The sequence below is a fragment of the Taeniopygia guttata genome, chromosome 13, assembly GCF_048771995.1.
Source record: "Taeniopygia guttata chromosome 13, bTaeGut7.mat, whole genome shotgun sequence".
Lineage (NCBI taxonomy): Eukaryota > Metazoa > Chordata > Aves > Passeriformes > Estrildidae > Taeniopygia > Taeniopygia guttata.
The window spans coordinates 15,943,663-15,970,349 of record NC_133038.1 but is presented as its reverse complement, the minus strand read 5'-3'; the positions used below and the strand labels follow the sequence as shown (position 1 = coordinate 15,970,349).

At 60.4% G+C, this 26,687-nt stretch overlaps 2 protein-coding genes across 5 annotated transcripts; one reads left to right on the top strand and one right to left on the bottom strand.

Moving 5' to 3' along the window:
- The first annotated feature begins 1,066 nt into the window (after positions 1-1,066).
- On the top strand, positions 1,067-23,168 carry ARAP3 (ArfGAP with RhoGAP domain, ankyrin repeat and PH domain 3). 4 transcript variants are annotated; one of them, XM_030283991.4, is made up of 34 exons: positions 1,067-1,229; positions 2,709-3,761; positions 4,311-4,369; positions 4,643-4,707; positions 5,113-5,183; positions 8,985-9,254; positions 9,566-9,635; positions 10,037-10,157; positions 10,349-10,536; positions 12,860-12,966; positions 13,071-13,270; positions 13,416-13,501; positions 14,255-14,437; positions 14,649-14,811; positions 15,123-15,254; positions 15,327-15,483; positions 15,626-15,728; positions 15,944-16,142; positions 16,225-16,288; positions 17,097-17,260; positions 17,373-17,585; positions 17,726-17,831; positions 18,305-18,452; positions 18,615-18,683; positions 18,954-19,028; positions 19,141-19,255; positions 19,409-19,537; positions 19,726-19,859; positions 20,003-20,085; positions 20,294-20,329; positions 20,768-20,831; positions 20,925-21,062; positions 21,340-21,378; positions 21,991-23,168. In XM_030283991.4, the coding sequence occupies exons 2-34, from the start codon at positions 2,749-2,751 to the stop codon at positions 22,555-22,557; spliced, it is 5,331 nt and encodes a 1,776-aa protein (XP_030139851.4). In that variant the 5' UTR covers positions 1,067-1,229; positions 2,709-2,748; the 3' UTR covers positions 22,558-23,168. The 4 variants fall into 4 exon arrangements, with proteins under 4 accessions (XP_030139851.4, XP_072791370.1, XP_072791372.1 ...); XM_072935269.1 differs by having other exon boundaries at positions 2,709-3,767; XM_072935270.1 differs by lacking the exon at positions 1,067-1,229 and adding an exon at positions 2,488-2,565 and having other exon boundaries at positions 2,709-3,767.
- On the bottom strand, positions 21,991-26,000 carry LOC115497097 (proteinase-activated receptor 3-like). The gene is made up of 2 exons (XM_032750855.3): positions 25,738-26,000; positions 21,991-24,441 (listed from the first exon to the last, which is right to left on the bottom strand). Exons 1-2 carry the CDS (start codon positions 25,964-25,966, stop codon positions 23,381-23,383), a joined length of 1,290 nt encoding a protein of 429 aa, XP_032606746.2. The 5' UTR covers positions 25,967-26,000; the 3' UTR covers positions 21,991-23,380.
- Positions 26,001-26,687: the final 687 nt, after the last annotated feature.

The following is a 26,687-nucleotide window of genomic DNA, read 5'->3' as shown; positions in this document are numbered from 1 at the left end:
CCAGCCCTGCCGGGGCTCTTGCAAGAGGTGTTGTGTTAAAAGCAGCTGGGCCAGGCTGTGCTGAAAGCTCAGGCTCCTTGCAGGAGAATCCCACTGGATGTTCCTCTTCCACCCCAGCCCCTGCTGTCATCCTGCCCCTCAGCTCACTCCACATCCCCCTGCCCACGGGGCACCAGGAGTGGACTGAGGTGCTGAGGTGCTGCATTCCCGGCATCAGCACAAGGGTTTTGTGTCGGAATCTGTGGTATTGATGACTCCAAACTTGTAGAATGTCTCTGTCTTTCTGCCCCGTTGCCAAAGCAGAAGCCATAATTGGTCTGTGCTGGTTTCAAGGTTGTTTATTCTGTTTATCTCTAACATGTTCTGCTGCCCTGCCGCAGCTCTGTCCTGCAGGGCAGCGTGTGGGGCTCTGCCCTCAGTGGGATGGTACAAACATTAAATACCACAAACTACCTGTGCTGGATTTACAATAACGTGCCAATATCTGTCACCTATGTTGGACAGTGTGTCCCCAGCCTGAACCAACAGAAAAATGCCAACACCACAGTGAAACATGGAGGGCATGAAGAAGGAGAAAAAGGACAAGGCACACCCAATTTCCTCCATCTTGTCCCCTTTGCACCCCTAATCTAGAATCCTAACATTTTACTTTTGCACCCATGTCACACTTAATTATTACTCTTATCAAACACTCAGAGCTGGTAATTCATCCTGTAAGATTGAAAACTCTTTTCCATGGACAGAGATCACAGACAGTGTCTCTGGGGGCTCTGTCCAGGGGGGTTCCTGACCCCTGCCAGGGTCCCAGGCCTGCCAGGGCAGCCAGAGGGAAGCTCTGGATTCCCACAGTTTTGATCTTCCCAACATTTCACCCACCCAGCCCCAGTGCCAGCCCTCCCATTCCCCTCATCACCGTGAACATTTGAGCCTCTTTTCCCCAGTTTAGCCCGAAGGAAGGCAGAGCCTGGCTGAAGGACAGCCGGGGCAGCGTCATGCCTGGGAAGGGACAGGACAGAGGGTGGGACAGGGATGGGGAGCAGAGGGCTGGCCTGGAGGAGGGACCGGCAGTGGGAGGCACAGGCTGGGTGCTGCGGAGCCTGCAGCAGTTCCTGCACGGGACTGCCTTGGCATCCCCGGGAGCCCAGAGCGGGGTGGCCCCGGCACCCACAGGACACTGCCACCGTGCTGCCCTGCCGGAGCCGGCCCCGGGGGGCTGCGGGCCGCCAGAGGTGAGGGACAACCGCGGGGGCGGCAGGAGATGGATGGGACAGATTTGGGGACGGTGGGGAAGGGCCAAGACTGGGACAGTCCATGATCACTGTGCCAGCTGGGCATGGGTTTGTAAGCACAGGGATGGTGCCCACCTGCCCATCAGGTGTCACTGCCCCAAAGGGCCACACCACAACACGGTGCCCGGCACGGCCCCAGAACCCCAGGAACCGGGAGGTCTCAGGGGCCATCTGCTCGCCGGAGAAGCCCCGGGCAGGGCAGGCAGAGGGCAGAGCCAGCCTCAGATCCCTCAGGGTGATACAGGCGTGGAAAAGAGGGAAATTGCCCCATTTCGGCCCCAGCTGCTGGGCAGAAACGGGCACAGCCCTTTAACCCTGCGGCACAGGCACCCAGCCCATGTCTCTGTGGGACATCGCTGCCCTGCCCTGCCTTTTCTGTCGCTCCTACACAGCCTGACAGCTGCCCTGTCCCCGTGGCCGTCCCTTCTCCTGGCTGACAGCGTCCCCACGTGCCCGGGGACACCGCAGCCTGGCAGGGCACTGCCCCTGGCACCCCGCACCCCTGGGCTGGGCAGGCGGGGCCGGGCCGGGCCGGGCACGGGGGCTCATCCCGGCTCTCCCCGGCCGGGGCTGGGACGCGGTGCTGCGGGAGGGGGCAGGGGATGCGTGGGAGCGTGCAGGCAGCAGGAAGGAAGCCGGAGCCGAACAATAGAGGGAAATGGAGGAACTGGAAAAAGACCCAGTGGCAGCACAGTCAGCACAGATGGTTTAGTGCGGAGCTGCGTGATTCATGGGAAAAAGGCGCTCAGCGGGCTGTGTCCCGGGCTGTGTCCCGGGCTGTGTCCCGGGATGCGCTGCAGTCACCCCGGGCTGAGCTCCCTGGCGGCAGCCGAGCCCGGCCGTGCCCCTGGGCGATGAGCGGGCTGGCGGTGGGCTCCGGCCCGGCCGGGGGTGGGTGGGAGGCTGTCCCCCCTCTGTCTGCCCGTGAGTCATGCTGACCTCTCCCATGCCCTCGCCAGCAGTGAGAGAGAGAGAGAGAGAGATATTATGGTCTGGCCCTTCCGGCCGCAGAGCCCTCCCCGAGCCGGCCGGCACGGGAGCTCCTCATCCCCCGGGAGGGGCCCCGCTGCTGCCCCCGGTATCTGCCCGGGACACGCCCGCGGCCCCGCGGAACCGGAGCTCGCCGTGTGCCCCACCGCCCGCTCCCCGAGAGCGCCCGGACCCTCAGCTCCTGCCCGGGCTCGGGGCACAAAACCGGGCTCCGGCAGCCCCCGGGAGGGGTGCGGAGGCTGGGGCAGGGGAGCAGCAGGACGCCGGCTCCTGGAGCTGGCAGGAGGTGAGCGGACAGCAGCGAGCTGTGGTGACCTCCGGGAGCATCCCGCGCTCCCAGCCGCGGGCTCCGCGCCCTTCGCGGCAGCTGAACCCACCCCCTTTCCCTTCCTGCCGCCTCCTCAGCCCCTCTCTCCCCTCCTCGCACAGATGATGGGCTGAGCATCCGTCGCGGAGGCACCGCAGGGCCATGAGCTCCCCGTGCGGCCCTGACTCGGATATTGCGGACTGGCTGGCCACCATCCACTTGGAGAGGTACCGGGATGTCTTCAAGCAGCACGGATGCCATGTGGCCAGAGACGCCGCCTCGCTGGACAGCCACCACCTGCAGCAGATCGGCATCACCGCCACCGGGCACCGCAAGCGGATCCTGGCGCTGGCGCAGCAGACGCGGATGCTGAGCCAGTCCCGGGGCAGAGCTGCAGCAGCACACAGCCGCTCCCGAGGCACGGAGGCGCTGGATGCCCCCCAGGAGGGCAAGGATGCCATGAGAGCAGAGCCGGGAGGGACCAGTGACGCCTTTGGGACGCAGCCGCGTGTCACCGTGCCCAGCCAGGCGCCGCCGGGAGACAAGGACCCTGCTCCTGCTGCCGTGAAGCCGGTTCCCAAGCCTAGGACGGTTTTCCCTCGCTCAAAGCCGGAGCAGGGATTAGTGCCCGTGCCCCCGGCACGCTCCACGGTGCCAGCACAGGGCCTGGGCAGCGAGAGGGCACCGGCAGCCTTTGTGGTACTGGAGGGGTTTGTGCCAGGAGAGAGCTCCACGGATTTGGAGAGCCCGGAGCCGGGGGCAGCCGTGGCCATGGGTGCCATAGCGTCCCGGCTGAGAGGGCGGGATGGCACTCGGGAGGAGATGCGGCCATCCCCGAGGCACGGACATAACCCGGAGCCAGCGGAGAGATCCCCCCCGGCCGCCCCGTGCGTCCCCCCGCGGCACAGACACAGGGGCCCGGCAGCTGAGCCCAGCCCTGGCACTGCCCAGGAGGCTCCCCCGGCCCCCAGCGCTGCCCTGCCGTGCCCCAGGGCAGCCCCCTGGCAGCCCCCAGGGCAGGGCCGGCTGGAGATGGTGTCCAACATCATCTACGAAGGACTCGAGCGCCCGGCAGCAGCCGCGGAGGAGCCGGGAGGGGAGGATGGGCCCCGGGCTGAGGGGGTCCCTCAGCCCCCCGCTCCGTCCCCGCAGGAGCACACCCAGCCAGAGGGCAGGTCCGAGTAAGCTGATGCTTCCCCTCAGCCCTGGGAGCAGAGATGGGCAGAGATGAGGGTCCAGAGAGCCCCCCACCCCCGGGACCCACCCCAGAGCCTGCCCTGCCTGCCTCCAGGTGCTGACAAGCCCCTTTCACCACCCTCCCCGTGCCTTCCCCGAGCTCTGGATGCGGCAGCTGGGATCCCTCTGAGATGACAGGACGGCTCTGGGCCCCCCAATGGCTCCTTCTGGATGCAGGGAGGGGCTGCTGCCCTTTCTCTGCCCCTCTGGCAGCAGGGCTGGGGGTCCCCAGCATGCTGAGTGGGGGCCTGAGTGAGGTTCTGGGGCTGCCTCCTGCTGGGAGCGAGGTGGGAGATGTCAGAGGGGGGAGATGCTGCGGTGGGAAATGCCCCAAGGCCCCAGAAACAGTCCCAGGGTTGGGAAGAGAAGGGAGCAAGGAGGGCACTGGGGCAGGGAGGGGATGCTGCACATTCCAGGGGACAAAGCCGGGCTCGGGAGCAGCAGAGACCCCCGTGCAGCGCACTGACCCCTGTCCTGTTTTCCTGCAGTCCCGGCTGGCCCGGCGGGGCCCTGCCCCCCATCCCACAGAGACCCACCGGCAAACCAGGTGAGACCCCCGGGGCACAGCAGGGACCTCCGGTGTCCCCGGGAAGGGGGACAGGGGGTCACCCACACCCCCTGCCTGTCCAGCCCTGCCCCTGCTCTGCCTCCCTCGGGGACCGGGGGCCCATTCCAGGCAGAGCCCAGCCCCCCGTGTCCCTGTGTCACCTGCCCTGGTGTTGGGGTGCCCTGTGGTGGGCTCGGGGGTCCCTCCAAGGCCTGGGAGTCCTGGCTGCTCTCTCCTCACCACTGATGCTTCCCCTCCCCTCTCTGCCCACAGAGGTGAACGATCCGCCCGTCAGCCCCTACAGCGAGACCATCTTTGGCCATGTGGCCCTGCCAAAGGTGAGGGGACGCTGTGGGGTGGTGGCTGTCCCCTGCTGTCACTCTGCATCCCACCGGCTGCTGCAGAGTCGGGAGCTGCAGCTGGTGAGGCCACGGTGCCCGGCAGTGCCTGGGAAAGGCTGTCCCCTGAGAGGTGCTGGCACTGCCCGGGCTCCCCAGGGAATGGGCACAGCCCGAGGCTGCCAGAGCTGCAGGAGCCTTTGGGCAGCGCTGCCAGGGGTGCACAGGGGGGATTGTTGGGGGGTCTGGGCAGAGCTGGGTCTGGACTGGATGTGTTCCTTCCAGCTCAGGAGATTCTGGGATTCTGTTCTGGCTGAGCCCCTGCACTGCAGGCCAGGCAGGCGAAGGGGTCTGGGCTGGGACAGGGCACAGGGGACAGGAGATGTGACCATTGTCTCTTCCCAGGGTGTTGGCATCTCCTCTGAGCAGAGCTACGAGGCCGTGTCCGAGCTGGAGCTGGAGCGAGAAGGCTGCAGGTAGGGATCAGCAGGGCCACAGGGGACAGGGCACAGCCCTGGGGACAGCCTGAGGGGCTGAGCGTTTTTACCCCACAGCAGAGCTGATCAGGAGTGTCTGGGATGGTGTCAGCAGCCTCCAGAAGTGCTGTCAGGTTTGGAGATGAGAAGGAGCTGTGCTGGTGGGTGGCCCTTGGGGGACAGTGCTTGGCACGAGGTTTCTGAGTGCACAGCTGGGGCAGCACCAGTGGCACTGCGCACCTGTACCCCCAGAGGAACCCAGATTTGGCTTGTGGGGTCAGGGATTACTGGGGGACGGGGATTACTCAGGAATTAGGTGGTTCCAAGCTCCAGATGAGGGGTTGTGCAATCCCTGAAGGCTCCAGCAGTCACAGATCAGCCTCTGCTGCTCAGTCACTGTGTGGTGGTGGGCAGTGAAATTGTGAGGGGCACCTTTAAAACACTTTTGAAATGTACTTTCCATAACTCCTGATAGCATCTCAGAAAGAGGAAGGAAAGCTGCTCTTCCCATTTCAGATGGGGAGGGTTCCTTTTCCTGTGTTGCTCAGAGGAGGAGGTGAGCTGCAGCTCTGTGGCCTTCAGCTCTGCTGTGCCCTTGCTGGCCCGTGCACGTCCCCGTCCTGCCTTTCTGCAGGGTGGGGACACTCCCAGCACCTCTGGTGCTCTGGGTGTGTGGCACTGTGGTGGCACCTGATGTGGTGGCACAGATCTCAGCCACAGATGGGGAAATGCAAATACCTGGGAACTGGAGTTTTGTGAGCAGAAATACAAAATCTCCTGTGGAGCCTCTGCATCAGCCCAGAGAGGAGCTGGGCACTGACCTGTCTGCAGCCAGGGGCTTCCAGGAGCTTCCAGAGCATCCCAAGGAACTGGGCAGGCCCTGGCAGCTGTGGGGCTTTGCAGCTGCCTTTGCTGAGAAGAGGCAGGATGTGACCCTCAGCAGTTCACAGGTTTTTTTCTCCCAGCCCAAGCAGGGGTGTGGAGAGTGGAAGAGGAGACACAAAAGCTCTGAGAACCTTTTGCACTGTGCTCACACTCCATCTTCCAGCTGCTCCAGCACTTTCCTCCCACACCAGCCCCGCTGGTCCCACCGCATTCCCTGGAGCAGAGCTGTGGGATCCTGCTCAGCTGCTGGGGGGCTGCTGGCCAGCAGGCCAGCTCTGCTGCCTCTGTGGGACCTCCTGATCTTCCCCCACAGCACTGGTGTTTCTCCAGTCCTCATCCTTGTGTCACTGGGAATCACCAGGTGTCCTCTGCAGCCCACCAATCCACTTGTCATGGGAAGTATTTCCCAGTCCCAAACTTCAGAGAGACCCTTCTGCCCCTTTTCCTACCTGTGGTAACTCCTCTTGCCCTGTTCTGGGGGAGTTTTGTCTGGCCCACGCTGCTCCCTGGCTTGGGGTGTGGCAGTGGCAGTGTCAAGGGTGAGCAGAGCCACCTCACCAGTAAGAAATTATCCCCAGAAAAAGGAAGATGAATGCAGAATTCCTGCAAACAGGGAGCTGGGTCTCTGAGGGTGCAGCAGGAGTCTGAGTCTGAGCACGTAAATCCCACGTAAATTCATCCACGCTGGTGATGCTCAACCCCCCAAAATGCTGGTGCCCTGCTCCAGCCATCAGTCTCAGCAGGACAGAGGTGGCACAGCAGTGTCCGTGTCACACCAAGGAGCTCAGGGGACTGGGTCAGACTCATCAGGCACCGTGGGTGGGCTTTGCTTGTCCCTCTTGTCTCTTTACAGCTTCACTGACTGTAAGTCCCAGCTCAGGAAGTGGCTGTTTGGGATTTTTTCCCATTTTCCTCTTGCCCGGACCCACGCCGTGGGTCTGCCTCCCACTCAGCCCTGGCACTCGTGGCTGCTGTCTGCTGTGACTCAGAGTCCTGCAGCCACACCGATCCCTGTCCAGTCCTTCCTGAAGCATCTGCAGACCAGGCTGGGATTCCAGCCAGATGAGTCACCCTGCCAAGGCTCTGTTGTGCTAATTAAACAGCGATTTTCCTTGTGCTCCGAGCCTTGCGGCCAGCCAGGGCCATTTCTTGTCTTTCCTGGAGCCACACAGGCCGTTTTCCCTCTCCATCCCCTCCTCAGCCCGGTTTTCCCTCTCCATCCCCTCCTCAGCCCCGTTTTCCCTCTCCATCCCCTCCTCAGCCCCGTCACTACCCCACTTCTCTGGAGCAGACCCCAGCCCAGCATCTTCCCAGCAGATTTAGGGCTTGCTCCCGTCCCGTGTGGATCAGGGACATCTGATCTCCAATGTGCCTGTCCAGGGCGTGTCCTAGGATGAGGCAGTGCCCAAACCCAGCTGTTGGAAGCGTTTAGGAGTGTTTGGGGTCATTCTCCTGGTCCTGAAGCTTCTCATGAACTTACACTGGAGACACTTTCTCACATTCTCTGGGTTTCTCCTCCAGAAATGCCTCCATCTCCAAGGAGGATTCCCACAGCTCACCTGCTCCTCTCCTACCTTGATCCTTGGCTTCCAGCTCCTGAGGCTGAAGCAGTGGTGGCCAAGAGAGTCCTTTCAGTTTCCTCATGACCCTGTCCCCATCACTCACCCTGTCCCCTGGAGATGCCCAGTTTGCTCAGTGCTCCTCAGACAGAAGCTGGGACAAGTCTTGGATCATCCTTGCTGCCTTTTTAGGAGCCTTCTCTTTGCCCTGGCTTTGGATTCCACAGGGGAATTTGGCATGGATGCCCTCCTGTGGGTGCTGGGGTGTCCCAGCTGCCACAACCATCTTCCTGCCCATCACCATAGCACCTGGGCAGGCCCCCTGTGACCTCCTGGGACTGTCAGACATTTTCCAGCACATTTCCTTTCCATGGAAAGAAAAATGCCTGGCTGAGAGGGCTGATGGGAAGAGGCAGGCTTTGCAGTTTATTTTTACAATTTCCTTTTATTGTTAGGGCTGGAGAGCCCCAGCAGGGCCGGCTGGGGGTTTAGCAGGGCTTCCCAAGGGGTGGAGATGGATGCAGGAGTTCCACCAGCCCAGCATTTTGGCTGGACACAAGAGCAGGCACGAAGGTGTCAGGGCAGGAGTTTCCCAGTGCCGGGAATGTTGGAGGGGCAGAGAGAGGGAGCAGCTGGGGTGGGTGTGCAGCAGGGAGCAGGATTTGGGACTGGGGATCTGCCTGGCTTTTATATGGTACATTACGTGTTACATGGGTACAGTTTGTCCCCAATGCCTATTACCTATATTAAATGGTGCTTTTCTATCTTTTATATGGTACATTACGTGTTCCATGTTACAGTTTGTCCCCAATGCCTATTACCTATATTAAATGGTGCTTTTCCACTCTAAACCAATCTGTGAGTGCCAACATCACCAAGAACATGGAGGGAAGGAAGGAGAAAGAGGGAGGACAGGGCAGGCCCAAATCCCTCCATCTTAAAACCTCTGACCCCCATGTACAAAACTGAAACTCCCCTGTACAGGTGTTAAAACCCCCCTGTACAGCACTAAAATTTCTTCCCTCTACTTTGTGACTACTTCTACTATAACATCTAAACTTTTGTGACTCCTTGTTCTTCCTGCAAGGTTGGTAAATCATTCCATGGCTCAAACCCAAAATCACAGCTGTTTCCAGCTGCCTGCCAGGGTCTCAAATGCTTCTGACCTGGACCTGGAACCTCCAAAAATGTCTGAGGGACATTTTGAGTTCCGACAGAGATGCAAACCCCAACATCCCTGGGTGCCCCAGGCAGGTCAGGATGAGGCCAGAAGCTGTGCCAGGTGTCTCCAGACGGGGTGGGATTGCCCAGGAGCACGCTGTGCTGCCCAGCTCCCTCCCAGCCCCTTTTGCCGCAGGACGAGCAGCGAGTGCAGCAGCGAGGGCCGGAGCGAGGACGAGGAGAGCCGGAGCCGGCTCATCGAGCGCATCGCCCACAACGACACCGAGGGCTATTCCACCGTGGAGGCCCCGCGCCCCGAGGGCGCCCCGTTCAGCCTGCCAGCCCACCTGTACCCCGACGAGCTCCTGGATGACCTCACCATCTCCCCGTATGCCAGCTTCACGTCGCTCTGCGAGCCCCGGCCCACCATGCTCAGTGGCTGGCTGGACAAGCTGTCCCCACAGGGGTACGTGGGGCAGGCTGGGATCACAGCAGGCTTTGGGTTGGGAAAGACTTTAAGATCATCTCACTCCACACCCTGCCATGGACAGGGACACCTTCCACTATCCCAGGTTGCCCCAAGCCCCGTCCAACTGCCCTGGAACACCTCCAGGGATGGGGCAGCCCCCACAAGTAAAGCTCCTGTGGTCAAGGTCACTTTGCTCCCCTTGGAAGAGGAACCTTTTGGGTGCCCTCTGTGCAGCTGTCCCTGGGAGGAGGGAGGGTCTATGAGGGGCAATCATCCCCTTCCCAACGGTTTTTCTGCCATCCCAACAGGAACTATGTCTTCCAGAGGCGCTACGTCCGTTTCGATGGCAAGAACCTGATGTACTTCAGCAGTGAGAAGGTACCAAGGGGCACAGTGGGGCAGGGTGGGGAGGCTGAACCTCGACACCACCTGGGGAGCTGTCACATCCCCTGGCCAGCCCTTGTCCTTCTGGAAGGAGCCAGCAGCGCTCTGCCATGGCCAGGGCGGAGCAGCTGATGCCTGGCAGGCTCCCATCACAGCCTCAGCCACAGGGAGCCCAGCATTCCAAGGGTCCCTCTGCCAACAGGGAGCAGGAAAGGAGAGGTCCTGCTGGAAATAGGGTCCCAGCCATGGATCCAGCCCTTCCTGAATCCCCAGCACCCACCTGTGCTGTGAGGCAGCACCAGCAGAGCTCCCAGGGGCTGCGGAGGATGTGCCAGGTCATGGAGGTGCTCTGTGGAAAGGGCAAAGGGGGTAACTCCACCTGGGGCTCGTTCCAGGAGCCCTATCCCAAAGGAGTGATCCCGCTGTCTGTGATCGAAATGGCTCGTTCCACCAAGGACAACAAGTTCCAGGTCATCACCAGCCATCGGATCTTTGTCTTCCGCGCTGAGAACGAGGGTGAGTGAAAACCTGGGCCAGGTCCCGCCAGCCCTGAGGAGCCATCCCTGCCTCCCTTCTCCCAGGCAGAGCATCCTGCAGGCAGCTCTCACCCCATCCCCAAAACATCCCTGCCTGCCTTCTGGGGGCTCTGCTCCGTGCCAGGGCTGTTGGGAAGGGCTCAGACCCGCTCCCTCCTGCCTGGTCCCCAGCCCAGAGGAATGAGTGGTGCTCCACGCTGCAGAAGAAGGTGATGGAGCAGCGCCTGGTGGGGTCCCGGCCCCGGCCTGCCAACACCGCCCACTGCCAGAAATCAGGAACCCTGGAGCTGAAGGGCCAGAAGTCCAAGGTGTTTGCAGCCCTGAGCCTGCCTGAGATGTGGCTCTACAAGAGTGAGCAGGTTTGTGGCCAGAGCCCCACATGGGATGAGAGGGATGGAGGGAGCTGAGCCAGGGCTGGTGCCACAGGGAGAGCAGAGAGGAAATGGGTGGGCAGGAAAAAGGGAATGGCAGAGCAAGAAGCTGGAGATCCTACCCAGGGAGCAGTGATGGGTACCAGGAGTGGACCCCTGTCAGAACTCAAAATGTCCCTCAGACATTTTTAGATGTTCCAGGTCCAAGTCAAAAGCATTTGAAACCCTGGCAAGCAGCTAAAAACAGCTGTGATTTTAAATTTAAACCATAAAATAATTTACCAGCCTTACAAAAAGAACAAGAAGTCACAAAAATTTAGATATTACAGTAGAAGTAGTCACAAAATAAAAGGAAATAAAATTAAGTGCTATACAAAAAAAATTTAAGTCTTATACAAAAAAGTCTTAGTTTTATACATAAAAGTCAAAAATATTAAAATAAAAAAATTTAAGCCTACCCTATCCTCCCTCTTTCTTCTTCCTTACATCCATATTCTTAGTAATCGTAACACTCACAAATTAGTTTAAAATTAAAAAAAACTTCTAATATAAATAATAAACATTTAAAAACTATAAACATTTAACACATAATATACCATATAAAAGATAGCACCAACCCTAAAAAAAAACAAAACCAAAAGAAGACAAAAAAAAAAATCAAAGTGTATATATACCTTTACCTGAGCTGCAGGAGCTCAAAAAAAAAAAAATCTTTTAAATAACTTACAATAAACTACCTTAAAACCAACCAAAAAAAAAATTCTAAATCTTTCCTTAAAAACACAAATTAAAAAAAAAAATTTCCACCACACAAAACCATCCCCAACCTAAAATAAACTGCAACAGACCCCCCCCCCCCCCCAGTCTTTTCGCTCTCGCTGCATCATCATCATCTCCACCAGGCATTCTGGTCTGGGTCACACCAAGCATCCCAATCCATCCCAGGGCAGCTGCATCAGTGGCCACGGGATCAGCAGCACACACATCCCCTGCAAGGGGCACTCGCAGTGACAGCTGGTCCCTGTCACCTCCCACACTGCTGCTGCTGCTGCCCACAGAGCACCTCACTTCCTTCCTGATGAATTTTCTTAGCACCCTTGTTTTTTATTTCCATTGCCTCGCTTCCAGGCTGCCGGCTGTGCACAAAGCAGCATCAGCTCTGAGAAGTTTGCTGAGGTTGATATTTGTTTTATGAGTGCCCCTGACTCAAATCCCCAAAAGAAAGGCACCTGGCATCTTGGTTTGGACAGGTGTCTGCTAAAGAAGGCGGAGCCTCCCCTGAAATGGAAAATGCAAACCCCCTCCCTCTGAACTGTTATAAATTTAAAATTAAGGGGCTCTCAGGCAAAGATACAGGAGTAGGAATAAAAGTTCTGTATTAGGGAAGAAAATAAAAATAAAATAAATAAAAAATGCAGTAATACAAAACAACACTGCCAGAGTCAGAACATGCCCTGACACGCTGTGGGGCAGGGAGGTGGCAGCAGCCCCATCCCAGGGGGGCTCAGCCCTCCTGCAGTGCCAGCTGTGCTTCTGCTGGAGCAGGATCCTGCACAAGGGGGGAGTTTTCCTCTGGAGCTCCAGGGCTGGGGGAGATGGGCCTGGGCTCCTCTGGGAATGCAGTGGGGAAGAAAGCTGCTCCTCTGGGAATGCAGTGGGACAGAAAGCTGATCCTCTGGGAATGCAGTGGGGAAGAAAGCTGCTCCTCTGGGAATGCAGTGGGAAGAAAGCTGCTCCTCTGGGAATGCAGTGGGGAAGAAAGCTGCTCCTCTGGGAATGCAGGGGGCAGAAAGCTGCTCCTCTGGGAATGCAGGGGGCAAAGGCTGCTGTGCTGTTCCCAGGTCAGATTGGATCCAGGTAGGAATTCTCGGCTCCTCCCCTGGGCAGAGCATCTCCCCATGGGTGATGGAATTTTCTCAGCCATGCAGGGACACTCAGTGGCCATGGACAGCAGAGATCTCCTGGAGGGAGGATTGGCTGTGGGAGAGATAAAGATAAAACTGCCCCATGAACAGAGGATAACTGCCCCGCCTCTGACAGATGGGGATGGAATTCACACCCCAAACCATATCTTACAGCCCAGGACACCTGGGTGGCCACACCTCAGGGGCTGTGGGCAGAACCTGCTTTTCATTTGGAAGTATTTTCAGGGTGTTTTATGTCAGATGAGAGGTGGCTGAGAGAGCGGCAGGGGCTTGTCTGGGCAAAGCAGGGACAGGGTGCTGGAGGTGCCGTGGCTGCAGCCCCAACACCACAGGCGTGCTCAGGGTGGTGCCCAGCAGAACCAACAGCGCTGTCACTCTAATTGCAGTTCTTCAAAATGGGCATTGCCATGTGCTTCATCGAGATGCGCGGCTCCACCATCCGCGAGGCCAAGAGCCGCAGCTTCGAGCTGATCACCCCCTCCAAAACGTTCAGGTATCCTGGCATCCAGGGGGGTGAGCAGGGAGGAGCAGCCCGGAGCTGGGCCTGGGTGCTGGTGGCTGCAGCCCCCTGAGCTCCGGCCGTGCTGGTGCTCCCAGCTTCGTGGCGGAGTCGGAGCGGGAGAAGCGGGAGTGGATGGAGGCGCTGCAGGAGGCCATCGCCGAGATGCTCTACGACTACGAGGTGGCAGAGAAGATCTGGTCCAACAAAGCCAACAAATACTGCGCCGACTGCTGGGCTCAGAGTCCCGACTGGGCATCCATCAACCTGTGCGTGGTCATCTGCAAGCAGTGTGCAGGTGGGACAGCTCCTGGGGGCACAGGGGCATCCTCGGGGTGTGGGCTAGGGCAGGCTGTGCGGGCATGGTGCTGCCTGGGGTGTGGGCATAACCTGGGGCTCAGTTCCCCCGCAGGTCAGGGTGCTGACTGTCCTGCTCCCTGCAGGGCAGCACCGCAGCCTGGGCTCCAACATTTCCAAGGTGCAAAGCCTGAAGCTGGACACCAGCGTCTGGTCCAATGAAATCGTGCAGGTGAGGCACTCATAGGTACAGTGAAATCGTGCAGGTGAGGCACTGATAGGTGCACTGAAATCGTGCAGGTGAGGCACTTGGGGGTGCAATGAAATCGTGCAGGTGATGAACTTGGGGTGCAATGAAATCGTGCAGGTGAGGCACTGATAGGTGCAATGAAATCGTGCCGGTGAGGTACTCAGGGTGCAGTGAAATTGTGCAGGTGAGGCACTTTGGGGTGCAATGAAATCGTGCAGGTGATGAACTTGGGGTGCAGTGAAATCATGCAGGTGAGGCACTCAGGGTGCAATGAAATTGTGCAGGTGAGGCACTCAGGAGTGCAATGAAATTGTGTAGGTGAGGCACTTGGGGATGCAATGAAATCGTGCAGGTGAGGCACTCGGGGTGCAGTGAAATTGTGCAGGTGAGGCACTCAGGGGTGCAATGAAATCGTGCAGGTGAGGCACTGATAGGTGCAGTGAAATTGTGCAGGTGAGGTACTCGGGGTGCAATGAAATCGTGCAGGTGAGGCACTGATAGGTGCAATGAAATCGTGCAGGTGAGGCACTCGGGGTGCAATGAAATCGTGCAGGTGAGGCACTGATAGGTGCAATGAAATCGTGCAGGTGATGCACTCAGGCCAGAGCTTGCTGTGCTCAGGGGCCAGGCTGCTCCCGGCAGGGCAGCAGCCCCATGGTCTCCCTCAGGAACATTGGGAATCCTGCTTGTCCTGCTGACCCTGGGGCTCACCATGACCGTGGGACTCTCCCCCAGCTCTTCATCGTGCTGGGGAATGACCGAGCCAACCGGTTCTGGGCCGCTCGGCTCCCCGCCGCCGAGGCCATCGCCCCGGACAGCGGCGCCGAGCAGAGACGGGACTTCATCACCCGCAAGTACCGGGAGGGACGGTACCGCCTGCCCCATCCCTGCTACACCAGCCAGGAGGAGGTGCTCCAGGTAAGGGACACCTCGAGGTGCTGGGAGCCACCCCAGAGCTCCTGGTCTGAGGTGCCAGCACCTCCTGCCTGGCTGTGTGGGCTCACCCCCTCATGCCAGGCAGATTTTGGGAGGTTGTGCCTTGGTCTGGCTGCCTTGGAGCAGCCCTGGGAGGGAGCTGGGGTCTCCTTGAGCCAGGGTGGGGTCCCTAAATGTGCCTGTTTCACCCCAGGCGCTGTGCACTGCAGTGGCAGGACCAGCCCTGCTCAAGACCATCCTGCAGTTCTTCTCATCCTCGGAGGCTGCTGTGGCCTCTGATCCTGCTGCCAGCGAGGCAGCCCCCGGGGCCGACCTTTGGTGGGGACCAGAGAGCAAAAGGCCCAGGAACCTTTCAGGTAAAGAGCACTCCCGAGCCTGGAGCCTCATCTGGCCGTGGTGGAGGAAATTTCTCCTTACTGCTGGCCCTGCCCCTCCTAGCATGGCCCAAGGCCGGGGACACTCGGGGTGTCAGGTGTGATGCCCTGGGGGACCTGCCCTGTTGAAGGATTCCTCTGGAATCTCTGAGAGGTTCCCCTGGAGTCCCTTTTCAGGGAAGCCCATGCCTGCACACCCTATTGCCTACACCTACGTGAGGGGGATGTCCCTCTGGTACCCACAATTTGGTGGGTGCCTGCTCCCACCCCACCCTCTGTACTGTGTCCCACAGGGAGCCCCCACGCACGGGACCCGGGTCCAGAGGGCGTCTACAACGAGATCACCCAGCCAGTGGCACACAGCGGGTACCTGTACCGGGCCACGACCCCCCCAAAGCTCACGGGGGCCAGGAAGAGCAAAGAGGGTGAGCGTGGGCAGTGTGGGAGGGCAGCCAGAGCGTGCCCACCCCAGTGCCACTGACCCCCTGTTCCTGCAGACTTCCAGCGCACGTGGTGCTCCCTGGAGAGAGCCCTGCTCTTCTTCGAGACTGAGAAGTGCACTGAGCCCCTGGGCCACATTGACAGTGGGGATCTCCTCTCCCTGGGGGTCAACAGAGCCCACCAGACACTCACCAGCCCTGGCCCCACTGAAAGGTACCCCCGGCCGTGCCCCCAGTCATGCCCAAAAAGTGTGGGCACACAGACAGCAGGGCTGGGCTCCCTGCTTGGTGCAGCGGCTGCTCTGGCTCTGGGGCAGGGACAGGGCTGCCCTCATGGGCTGGTTCATCCTCTGCAGGTTTCGCTTCACCCTTGAGCTCTTCCTCACCGGGGAAAAAGTGCAGCAGCTGGGAACTGATGGGCCCGAAACGCTGCAAGCCTGGGCCAGCGCCATCGGCAAGGTGAGCCAGCCCCAGCGTGTTCCCAGCGTGTCCCCAGCGTGTCCCTGCTCCCCTACTGTGATTCCTCACAGCTCCCCGTGCTCTTCATCCGCTGTGGAAAGCACTCCCCTCCCTTTCCAGGGGCTCCCATCCTCCCTGGTGACCTGCCCCGATCCTCATGGGGGGCAGCCCTCGGGGGTGTCTTCACCCCTCTCATCTCCTGTTCCATCCCACAGTGGTTCACCCCCGTGAGCTGCCACTGCCTGCTGGGCTACGAGTTCCAGCGCGTGGGCCAGCTGCGCTACAAGTGCATGCTGAACCCCGAGCGCTGGCAGCGGGCCTTCTTCATCCTGCAGAAAAGCCACCTCTTCATCTGCCCCGCCGAGGAGGACGGGGCCGAGGACAGCATCAACCTGCGGCGGCTGCAGGAGCTCAGTGAGTGCCGTGGCACGGCCTGGACGGGCCCGCAGGGTGGCCCTGCCTGGCTCTGACTCCTCAGCTTCTCGCCCCGGTGCAGGTCTGGTTCCCCCCATGGACACCCCGGAGAAGAAGGAGCTGCTGGTGCTGGTGGAGATGGGGAGGTGAGTCCTGGCCGTGGGGATGATGGGGAGTGAGCCAAGCAACCTGGGCTTGCTGCCCAGGGCAAAGGCTCTTCCGGAGGTGTTTGGACTCAGATTTTTATCAGCTCTTCTCTCTGTTACAGTCTCACAAACTATGAGTGCTACAGCACTTCACTCTAACAAACTAAAAATGGAGCCCTGTCTCTCTCTCTACAAGGTCTTTTAAAGATTAACTGTCCAATTAAGAAATAACACCTAAATTATTTTTACTTTTAACCCAATAACCAACCACCCGTGGCCCACAGTGCAGATTATTTTATCCAATTACACAATACCACTCAACCCATGGAGAAGGAGGTGAAGAAGGAGGTGAAGAAGAAGGACCAGCTTCCACCCTAAAACCTACATCTTACTTTTTATATATCACTGTATTCTAAAACCTTAAACTCTAAGTTTCCCACCGTGTGATATCACACTCCTCTATTCAAACTCCACACTCACAATCCCAGTTCTGTCATTCCATTTTGGAAGCTTCTCCATGGCCTCAGGTCAGATGCAGTGTTCTCTTGGGGGCACCTGGCAGCACAGACAGTCTCAAATTCTCAGTAGCCATGGTTCCAACAGGGATGGGTGATGCTGATCCCAAATCCCTGGTGGGGGAGTTACAGGGACAGCAGGGCTGTGACCAAGGGCCTTGCAGAGCCGTTTTGGTGGGGTGGGGTGTCCCTCGGCTCAGCCTGGCTGGCCCTCACTCCCTGTCACAGGCAGGAGGGATAACCTGCCCCTGGGACAACTCTCATTCCCTCTTTTCTGCCCTTGTTGTTCTCAGGACATTTTACCTGCAGGGCTTGTCGCGGGCGGACTCGGCAGCGTGGTACGGTGACATCCAGGCGTCAGCAGGGGGCCGGGGCAACGCTCTGAGGGACCAGCAGCTGAGCCGGGGGGACATCCCCATCATCGTGGACTCCTGCATCGCCTTCATCACCCAGTACGGTGAGCCCAGCAGCCCCGGCGCCCTCGGGCACCTCGGGATGGACCCAGGGCCAGCTCCATGGGGATTCTCTGAGCAGGATCCAGCCCCTGTGACCCCGTGTCCCTGTCCCAGGGCTGCGGCACGAGGGGATTTACCGCAAGAACGGAGCCAAGTCCCGGATCAAGGTACTGATGGAGGAGTTCCGGCGGGATGCCCGCAATGTCAAGCTGCGCATCAGCGACAACTTCATCGAGGATGTCACTGACGTACTGAAGAGGTTCTTCCGGGAGCTGGAAGATCCCATCTTCACCCTGGAGCTGCACCCGCAGTGGAAGGAGGCTGCAGGTACCTCCTTCACCCAGGCCTGCTCCACGCTGGGTTCCCTGGGGCCAGTGTTCCTCTGGATGGGTCCTGGTGCCAGCCTTGGTGCCGTGTCACCTCTGGGTCTGCTGGGTTCAGCCAGGATCTGGTTTTTCTCCCTCCAGAGATCTCCTCAAAGCCGCAGCGCTTGGAGCGGTACAAGGAGCTCATCCATCGCCTGCCTCGCCTCAACCACAAGACCCTGGCTGCGCTCATTGGGCACCTCTACCGGTCAGTGGGGCCCTCCCGTCAGGGTCTCCTGGTCCAGCCAGCCCTCTGGGGTCTCCCTGCTGCCCAGGCAGAGCTGGCTCCTATCCCTGAGAGACAGGGAGGCCCCACGCCCTGCCCCACCCACACAGCTGGTGCTGGGACACCTTGAATGTTCCCAAAGTCAACGTGCAGCAAGGGGGAGCAGCGGGAGGTTTGGGACTAGGGGACACCACCCTGGAGGATGTAAATGTCATCCAGTGCCCCAAAAAGACAGAAAACACTCAATTCCCATCTTGAGTCAGAGTTTGAGGTAGTGCCGTTGTCTGGTTTGATGTCAGAGGGAAGTTCTCAAAACAGGAACTGCCCAGTTTGAAGTCCCACTGCTGAGGGGTTGGGGACATCCAGGCTGTTTGTATGAGGCAGAGGAGGGTGGCTGGGGCTGAAACCCCACCCTGAGCGGGACCAGCCCCTCACCTGTGTGCTCCTTATGCCAGGGTGCAGAAATGTGCAGACCTCAACCAGATGAGCACCAAGAACCTGTCGCTGCTCTTCGCGCCCAGCCTCTTCCAGACCGACGGCAAAGGGGAGCACGAGGTCAAGGTGATGGAAGATCTCATCGACAACTACGTCAGCATCTTCAATGTAAGCAGGGGCCTGCAGCCCCCTCCGTGCTGGGTCTGATCCAGACCCCTTGCATCCCCCATCGTGCCCACCTCTGCCTCCCCCCGCATCCCTCCATCCTGGCCCTGTGTCCCCAAGCTGGATCCCGCTCCGTGCTGACCCTGTGCACCCTTCCTCTGGCAGATTGACGAGGATCAGGTATCCCAGATGGATCTGGAGAACAGCCTGATCACCACCTGGAAGGACACCCAGGTACTGGGAATGTGCTTGTTGGCCCCCAGCACATCAGGGACCCCTGGGCTGGGGGGACTGGCTGCAGGATGGGGACACTGCCAGCTGCCCACCCTGGGTCCCCACTGTCCATATCCTCATTTGGGAAAGGATGTGCCCCTCTTATCCCCCCTGTGCCCACCACTCTGTTGCTCCCACCCGGGGGATGGGCAGCCCCAGTTTCCCGGGACACCATCTCCATCCCTGGGAAGGTGGGATGTGCTCAGCACCCACACCAACGCCTCCCCGCAGCTCTCCCAGGCAGGAGACCTCATCATCGAGGTTTACCTGGAGCAGAAGGTGCCCGACTGCTGCGTCACGCTGAAGGTGAGTCCCAAAGCAGGGCTGGGCCGGAGCAGGTGAGCAGGGACGCAGCTCCTGGCGCCCCTGGGGCCCATCCTGCACCGCCCACCGCAGCTCCCCGTGTGTCCCGCCCCAGGTGTCCCCCTCGATGACAGCAGAGGAACTGACCAACCAGGTGCTGGAGATGCGCAACGTGGCCGCCAGCCTGGACATCTGGCTGACCTTCGAGGCGCTGGAGAACGGGGAGCTGGGTGAGCACGGGGGGATCGCCCCGGGGGATGCTCCTGGCATGGCCAGGCTGGGGAGGGGCAGGTGTGGGGGACATGCTTTCTGGTGGTGGCAGAGGGGACAGGGACTGGCGCTGGGGAGGGGACACAGTGGTGAGAGTGTCCCTGTGTCCCCAGAGCGGCCCCTGCACCCCAAGGAGAAGGTGCTGGAGCAGGCCTTGCAGTGGTGCAAGCTCCCGGAGCCCAGCGCCGCGTACCTGCTGGTGAGGAAGGTGCCCATCGGCGAGGGCAGCTGTCTCTTCACAGGTAAGGCGAGCACATCCCCTCGGACCCAGCCCCTCAGGGTGTCCCCGAGAGGGACAGCTCTGCCTGAGCTTCCCCGTGCCCTGCTCACTGCCTGCAGCCATCAGGGGCACATCACCGAGACCCACGGGGGGATCCCCTGCAATCCCACCCTGCCAGGCCCCTGACCCTTATGTCCCCACACTGGGCAGGTGCCAAGCGTGAGACCCCCAAGTGTGGGCTGCTGAAATGCCGTGAGGAGCCCCCCAAGCTGCTGGGGAACAAGTTTCAGGAGCGTTACTTCGTCCTGCAGGACAGGAGGCTGCTGCTGCTCAAGGAGAAGAGGGTACGGGGGATGCTGTGGCATGGACCTCAGCCCCGGGGGTGGCAGGAGGAGCCTGGGGACAGCAGCGGCACACTGGTGGCTGTTCTCCTGGCAGGGAGGCTGGCACCAAGCCGGGCTGGCACCCACTGGATGTCCTTTCCCAGAGTGCCAAGCCAGAGCGTGAGTGGCCCCTGGACGCAGCCAAGGTTTACATGGGCATTAGGAAGAAGCTGAAGCCACCAGCTCAGTAAGTGGGACCTCCCCAGCCATGGCACTGGGGCAGATATCCATACCTGGGTCCTTGCTCTTGGCACCCAAACCCAGCTGCTGGAGTTCACCCGGACAGAGCCTGTGCCTGTGGGGCCAGCTCAGCCCCCTGCCCCACTGCCCACAGACCTCAGGCTGTGTCTGAGCTTGGCAGTGCTGCCCTACAGCCTTGTGTTCCTTCCCTTCAGGTGGGGTTTCACACTGACCCTGGACAAGCAGCAGCTGTGAGTACCGTCCCCTGCCATGCTGGGGCTGGGGGAGGTCGAGATCTGTCCCAGTTTTAGTGGGAGTGGGACAGCCAGGGGCAGTGGTACCAGGCCCTGGGGTCAGGGCAGAGCTGGGGCACTTGAGAGGCAGAGTGGTGGGGCCACTGCCCCTGGCACAGGATGGGAGCCAGGCTCCAGGGGCCACCCACGGCCCTGCCACACAGCCTTCCTGCCTCCCCACCCACACCAGCACCCTGGGTGTGCTGGGTGCCCAAAAAGCTCTCACCTCGCCCCAAAGCAGCAATTTGGGCACGCAGAGATTTTCAGAGATTTAACCCTGTGGGGTAGAGATGAACCTGTGAGCCTCAGGCTCACAGAGAAGGTGACAAGGTGACAAGGGGACATGGGCCCCACTGCCCCCACTCCCTGGCAGCTTCTCCACGATCTGCCCTGCAGGTACCTGGTGTGCTCAGGGCAGGCCGAGCTGTGGGACTGGACCACCAGCATCCTCAAGGCTCAGGTGGGTGCAGGCTGGTGGTGCCACCCATCTGGGCAGGGCTGGGACGGGGCTGGCAGGACGTGACCCCCGTGCCCACCCTGTCCCTGTGCGCAGCACGACGACCTGCGCCCCGTGGTCCTGCGCCGGCGCTCCTCCTCCGACCTGGCCAAGCAGAAATTCGGGACGATGCCACTGGTGCCCCTGCACGGGGACAGCACTGACGCCACCATGCTCTCTGCCAACCAGACCCTGGTAAAGCCCCTGCAGCTCCCCCTGCCCACAGGTGCTCCTGCACCATCCTGGTCCCTGTACCCACCCCCAGACCCCGTGCCCACCGCAGGGCTGCAGCGGCGGGCGCACCGAAGGGTGCTGTGTGTGCTGTGTGCCACGCTCGTGTCCGTGCCCGTGTCCGTGGCAGCTCTCCGTGCCTGCAGGCTCCTGCACCCTCTGCCCTCCCCTGCCTGCCCAGCAGCCGTGGCCCTGCTCCACGCTCTCTGTGCTCACCCCTGTCCGTCTCCTCTGTTTCTAGCGCCGCCTGCATACGCGAAGGACTTTGTCCATGTTCTTTGTAAGTACCTGCGCACCCGCTGCTGGCTTTGCACTGTGCCAGGGCTCACCTGCAGCATCCCATGGGCGCTCGGAGATGTGCCCACCTTGTGGGGCAGACGAGGGGGTGCCCACTGCTCTGCATGTTCCCCACCTGGGGATGTGGGTCCCAGTGTGGGCAAGCAGGAGCACACCAATCCAGCCCAGTTCCCAGAGCCTCTCTCGTTGGACACGTGTTGCCCATAGGGTATCAGTGGAAGAAATGTGAGAAAAGAGGTTTAGGTGTGCCTTGTCATCAGGTTATTTCCAAAAATACCACTGGGCTGAACCTCATTTCTCCTGGCTTTGTGCTCTGCATGGCACCACCTGCCCGCCGCACCCCAGAACGCTCTGCCAAGGGGTACTGGGCTGGTGGCATGGACCACGCCCAGGCAGGGACCAAACTCCCCCTTCCTGACCATGGGGAAGAAAGGGCAGCAGTGCCTGAGCCGAGGGAGCTGGTGGAGGGCAGGTCCCCTGCAGGTTATCGGCCCCATGGTGAGGGACAAGGAGCCCCAGGCAGCGCAGGGAGGGCAGAGGGGCACAGCTGAGCTGTGGGGGCAGTGCCCCTCACCCTGCCCCTTGCCCTCCCCAGCCCATGAAGATCCACCAGGACTCCCTGGAGGAGCAGCAGGAGAAGGAGGCAGACACTGACCCCGTCTATGAGGAAGTGGGGAACTTCCCCGAGCTGGCGGCGCTGGACCTGGGGCAGGGGCTGCTGGCAGAGCTGACGGCCATGCCCCCCGTGGACAGGTCCAAGAAGCCATCCCCGTTCCCTGAGGAGCCCCCAGCCACCGCCCTGCGCTCCTCGCTGCCTGCCAGCCCAGCACACAGGGTGACAGGTCCCTCTGTCACCAAAGCCGTGTCCCTCGAAAGGGGCTTGAACCTGGAGAGCAACAAAGCTCCAAACCCGGGGCTCAGACCTACCAAAACGTCCTCTCTGGAGAGGAACGTGGAGCCTTCCCTGGCGCTGGGCAGGGACTGGGAGCAGGCAGCCACACCGGGGAGCAGCCCCACAGCAGAGACCTCCCTGGAGCTGCCCAAGAAGAGGAGCTTGCAGCCTCCCTCACCCATCAGTGACAAACTGATGCAGGAGCTCAGCAGTGTCATCCTCAGGAAGAGCGATGGCCAACCCCCGGGGCCTGGCCAGCCGGTGACGTGACCCGCTGTGCCAAAGGGGTGGCCACCGACCTGGGGGTCAAGTCGTGCCCGGTGGCAGCGATGATGGGTACCCCAGTGGCAGAGATGATGGGTACCCCACTCTGCCATATCGTGGAGCCCCCACCCTGCTCCTCCTCCTCATCCCAGAGCCAGGCTGGGATCGGGAGCCAAAGGGACAAGTGGTGACCAGGATGCTGGGCCATGGTGCCACCCGTGTTCTGGCTCATGAGTGGCACTTCCTCATCAAGCCCAGCACCGAGGGACGTGAGTAAAGCAGAAAACAAAAGCAGGAAGGTGGTGCCCACATGTGTTGGCAGCACGGCACTGTGCCAAGCAGGGGCCATGGGCTGCCTGCCAGCACGGGGGATCACAGCGTGTCCCCTCTCCAGCACTGGGCCTGCGGGGCAGGGCCAGGACGCCCAAGCCATCCCACCTTCCCTTCTTGCATCCACTGTGGCATATTTTGGGGGGAAAGGGGGAGCAGCAGGAGCAGGGCTGGCCGTGTGTGCCTGGCGTGTAGTCCTGGCGATGGAGGGCAGCCCCTCCTCAGCGAGGGTGTTTGTATCTATTCCTGCCAGCAGCAGGGAGAAATAAAGGTTTATTTGTACTCTGGAGGGTTTGGTCACTGCAGGAGGGGCACTGAGGGATGCCAGGGTCTGGCAGGTGGGGAGATCGGGGTGCCAGGCACCCAGCTGAGGGTCCCATGGGATTGGGCAGCGCTGGTGTCATCAGGGAGACAATCCCGAGGCAAAATCCTTGTGAACCTCAGATCCAGGTGGGATTTTTTGCCCAAGTCTGTTGCCAGCCCTTCGTGTGGGCACGCTTCAGGCTCCCCCATCCCCGGGGCAGGAGGACACAGCTTGGCAGCCCTGGCTCTGCTCACTGGACCTCAGGGGCAGGGCTGTTTTCTCCGTGGACTTCCCCGATGAGGTCTCGAGCAGGCAGCAGCCTCTCGCATCCCGGACCCAGCCCCGAAAATCCCGGGAGACGTAGAAGTAGATGAAGGGATCAAAGCAGTTGTTGCAGGCGCTGAGCACCAGGACCAGGGCGTAGGAGATGTAGGTGCCGTTGTTGCACCCCGTGGGCTCCAGCATGTAGTGGATGAAGAGCATCACGTTGCTGGGCGTGAAGCAGAGGATGAAGACCAGGAGGACCAGGGCCAGGACACGCACCACCTGCCCGTGGCTCCCTCCCTTGGCCAGCAGCCGCACCAGGATGCAGCTGTAGGAGACGGTCATGAGCACGAAGGGCAGGCCGAAGCCCAGCCCCACCAGGGACAGGAAATAGTAACCAAAGAACCTTTGGGTTTCCTTTTCTAGCACATCGTGGCACGTGGTGATGTTCAGGCTGGAGATATTGTGTGTGTGGGAGCGCAAAAGCAGAGGGCTCATGCCCAGCCCCACCAGCAGCCAGATGCCCACACAGATGCCCACTTTGCCTCTCGTCCAGCTGGAGCCCTTCCACAGGAACGGGTGTGCCACAGAGATGTAGCGCTCCAGGCCGATGCAGGTGAGGAAGAGGATGGAGCTGTACATGTTCCCGTAGAAGAAGGCCACCATGGTGCGGCACAGGTAGTCCCCGAAGGGCCAGTGATTGCCCAGGAGGTGGTAGGAGATCTTGAAGGGCAGCAGGAGGACAAAGAGCAGGTCAGCCCCAGCCAGGTTGAGCAGGAAGATGGTGCTGGAGCACCTCCTGAAGTTGGTGGCCAGGACCCAGCAGGCCAGAGCGTTGGCTGGCAGCCCCACCAGCAGCACCACGGAGTAGAGGGCAGGCAGGAGGCGGGTGCTGAGGGTGCTGTTGAGAAATTCTTCCTCAGAGGCCTGGGAGCACATGTTCTTCTCCTGGGGAGTGAGGGGGACCAGGGCTCGCCCTTTCTTGTTGGGCGCTGCGGGGACACAAGGGGACACAAGGCTCAGCCGAGGGCAGGAGCTGTCACCCCTCCCTGCAGTGTGACCACAGGAGGTGGCATCTCCCTGTCCCACGGCAGGGGAGCCCCCAACGCCCTGCTGCCCTCCCCCTGCAGAGCTGTGCCCCATCCTGTGCCAGGCACCAGCGCAGCGGTGCCCTGCTCTGAGCCCGGACGGGCTCTGCTCCCACCCTGGTGCTGCTGATGTCCCTTGTCCCACCCAGCCCAGCACAGCGGGATCAGGAGGGCAGCACGGGGTTGGAATAGTCCCAGCCATGGCCCCAGCTCAGCTCCCCACCACAGCCAGAGACATCTCCTCATCTTCCTGTGGTCAGGGGTTTTTCATTGTGTGCAAAGAACTAAAGTGAAGAACAGGAAGGCGCCAGGACACCAGAGAAGCAACCCAGGATCAAATCCCTTTTCTGGCTTGCTCAAAGAAAAAACCAGACAAGCTGTGCACATCAACTCCAGCTGCAGAATTTCTTTCCTGATGGTCCCCAGAGCACCCTACCCCAGGGGGCTTTGGTTACATCCAACACATCTCCCACAACCTCCACCCCCTCTCTGCATCCTGGGGATGGAAAATCCAGGTTACCAGAGCAGTAGTCTGAATTTTGCTGCCAAAAGGCAAAATGCTGGCTGGGTTTCAGGTCTTCACTCAGATTCTCAATGTGGACACTGAGGGAAGGCAGCAGAGCAGAGCCCTGAACTCTCCCCATGTCACCTAGCCATGGCCTCCAAGTGTCACAGAATCACAGAATCACAGAATAATGGGGTTGGAAGAGACCTCTAAGATCATCAAGTCCAACCTATGCCCTGACACCACAACTAGACCATAGCACCAAGTGCCAAGTCCAGTCTTTTTTTAAACATACCCAGAGATGGTGATTCCACCACCTCCCTAGGAAGACAATTCCTGTATTTTATTATTCTTTCAGTGAAAATTTTTTTCCTAATATCCAACCTAAACCTCCCCTGATGTAGCTGAGGCTGTGTCCTCTGGTTCTGTCAGTGCTGCCCGGTGGAAGGGACCGACCCCTACCTGTCTGCAGCCTCCCTTCAGGGAGCTGTGGAGAGCAATAAGGTCACCCCTAAGCCTCCTCTTCTCCAGGTTAAACAAACCCAATTCCCTCAAACATTCCTCGCAGGGTTTGTGCTCCAAGCCCCTCACCAGCCTCGTTGCCCCCTCTGGACGTCATGGGCCGTGATGTTGGGGTGTCCCAGTGAGGTGTCCCTGCCCTACCCCATCACCCCCAGACCCACCAGGGCGCTTACCTGGGGAGGGCTGGGTGGCAGAGCCCAGCCAGGCCCAGCTGAGCAGGAGGGTGACACAGGCAGCAGCAGAAGCAGGTGACAGCCCCCGCCGGGACATCTCTGCGGAGCGGCCGCTGTGCCAGCCGGGTCTGCACAAATGGCACGGGGCTGCTGGCACGGCGGGGCTGTCACCCGTCCCTTTCCCCGCTGACACCCCCCTTTGTACGTCACGCTGGTGTCCTGCCCACATCCCTGCGGCGTGGCAGCCAGACAGAGGCGTGGGGTCACCGACAGTCACCACAGCGAGCACCCGGGTCACACCATCGCGGGGGGAAATTTCCAGCTGCCGTCACACAGCCGCACGCCGTGGGGAGGAGGAAGTGGGCAGGAGGCATCTGGAGGCAGGCAGGAGACACGGCGGGACGATGGAGCTGTCTGTGCCCCCTGTGTGGGACAGGAAGGTGGTGGCGGTCCCCAGCCTGGTGACATGTGGCCCTGCCCCACTGCAGCACTCCGGGGCACTGGGCATCCTGTCTGCCCCACCCTGCCAGGCCAGACATCCCCAGGATCCATCAGTGGGGTCAGGCTGACAGCTGGTGTCACAGCATAGATGGGGCCACCCTGCATTGTTCCCTTCTTGTCACCAAAGTGGGTGGCTGGGTGACCTCTGGTCTCTTTTTCCAGCTAAGAAGGGAAATAACAGAGCCAGAGACACATCCCCAGCCCAGCCTTGTGAATCGTCACCCCCCAGGGGGACCCGGACATGTGCAGCCAACCCCAGAAATGTCATGGGAACAGAAAGAAAGGGACAGTGGGGGGAGGCACGAGATGTGCAGGAAGCACAGAGAGAAATCCAGACAGAAGGAGAAGTGAGACACGAAGGGGAGGGGGGAGAGTTGGGAGGGGGCAGACGGGGACTGGCTGGGGGCCCCTCATGATTCCAGGTGGCCCCCACCGAATGCCACTGCTCA

Coding starts and splice junctions, on each gene's coding strand:
- LOC115497097 (XM_032750855.3), bottom strand. CDS start 25,966: ATGTGGGCAGGACACCAGCGTGACGTACAAAGGGGGGTGTCAGCGGGG. Junction 24,442..25,737: donor TGCCACCCAGCCCTCCCCAG/GTAAGCGCCCTG, acceptor GTGTCCCCGCAG/CGCCCAACAAGAAAGGGCGA.
- ARAP3 (XM_072935269.1), top strand. CDS start 2,749: ATGAGCTCCCCGTGCGGCCCTGACTCGGATATTGCGGACTGGCTGGCC. Junction 10,537..12,859: donor GGCTCTACAAGAGTGAGCAG/GTTTGTGGCCAG, acceptor CTCTAATTGCAG/TTCTTCAAAATGGGCATTGC. Junction 17,261..17,372: donor CGCCTTCATCACCCAGTACG/GTGAGCCCAGCA, acceptor TCCCTGTCCCAG/GGCTGCGGCACGAGGGGATT.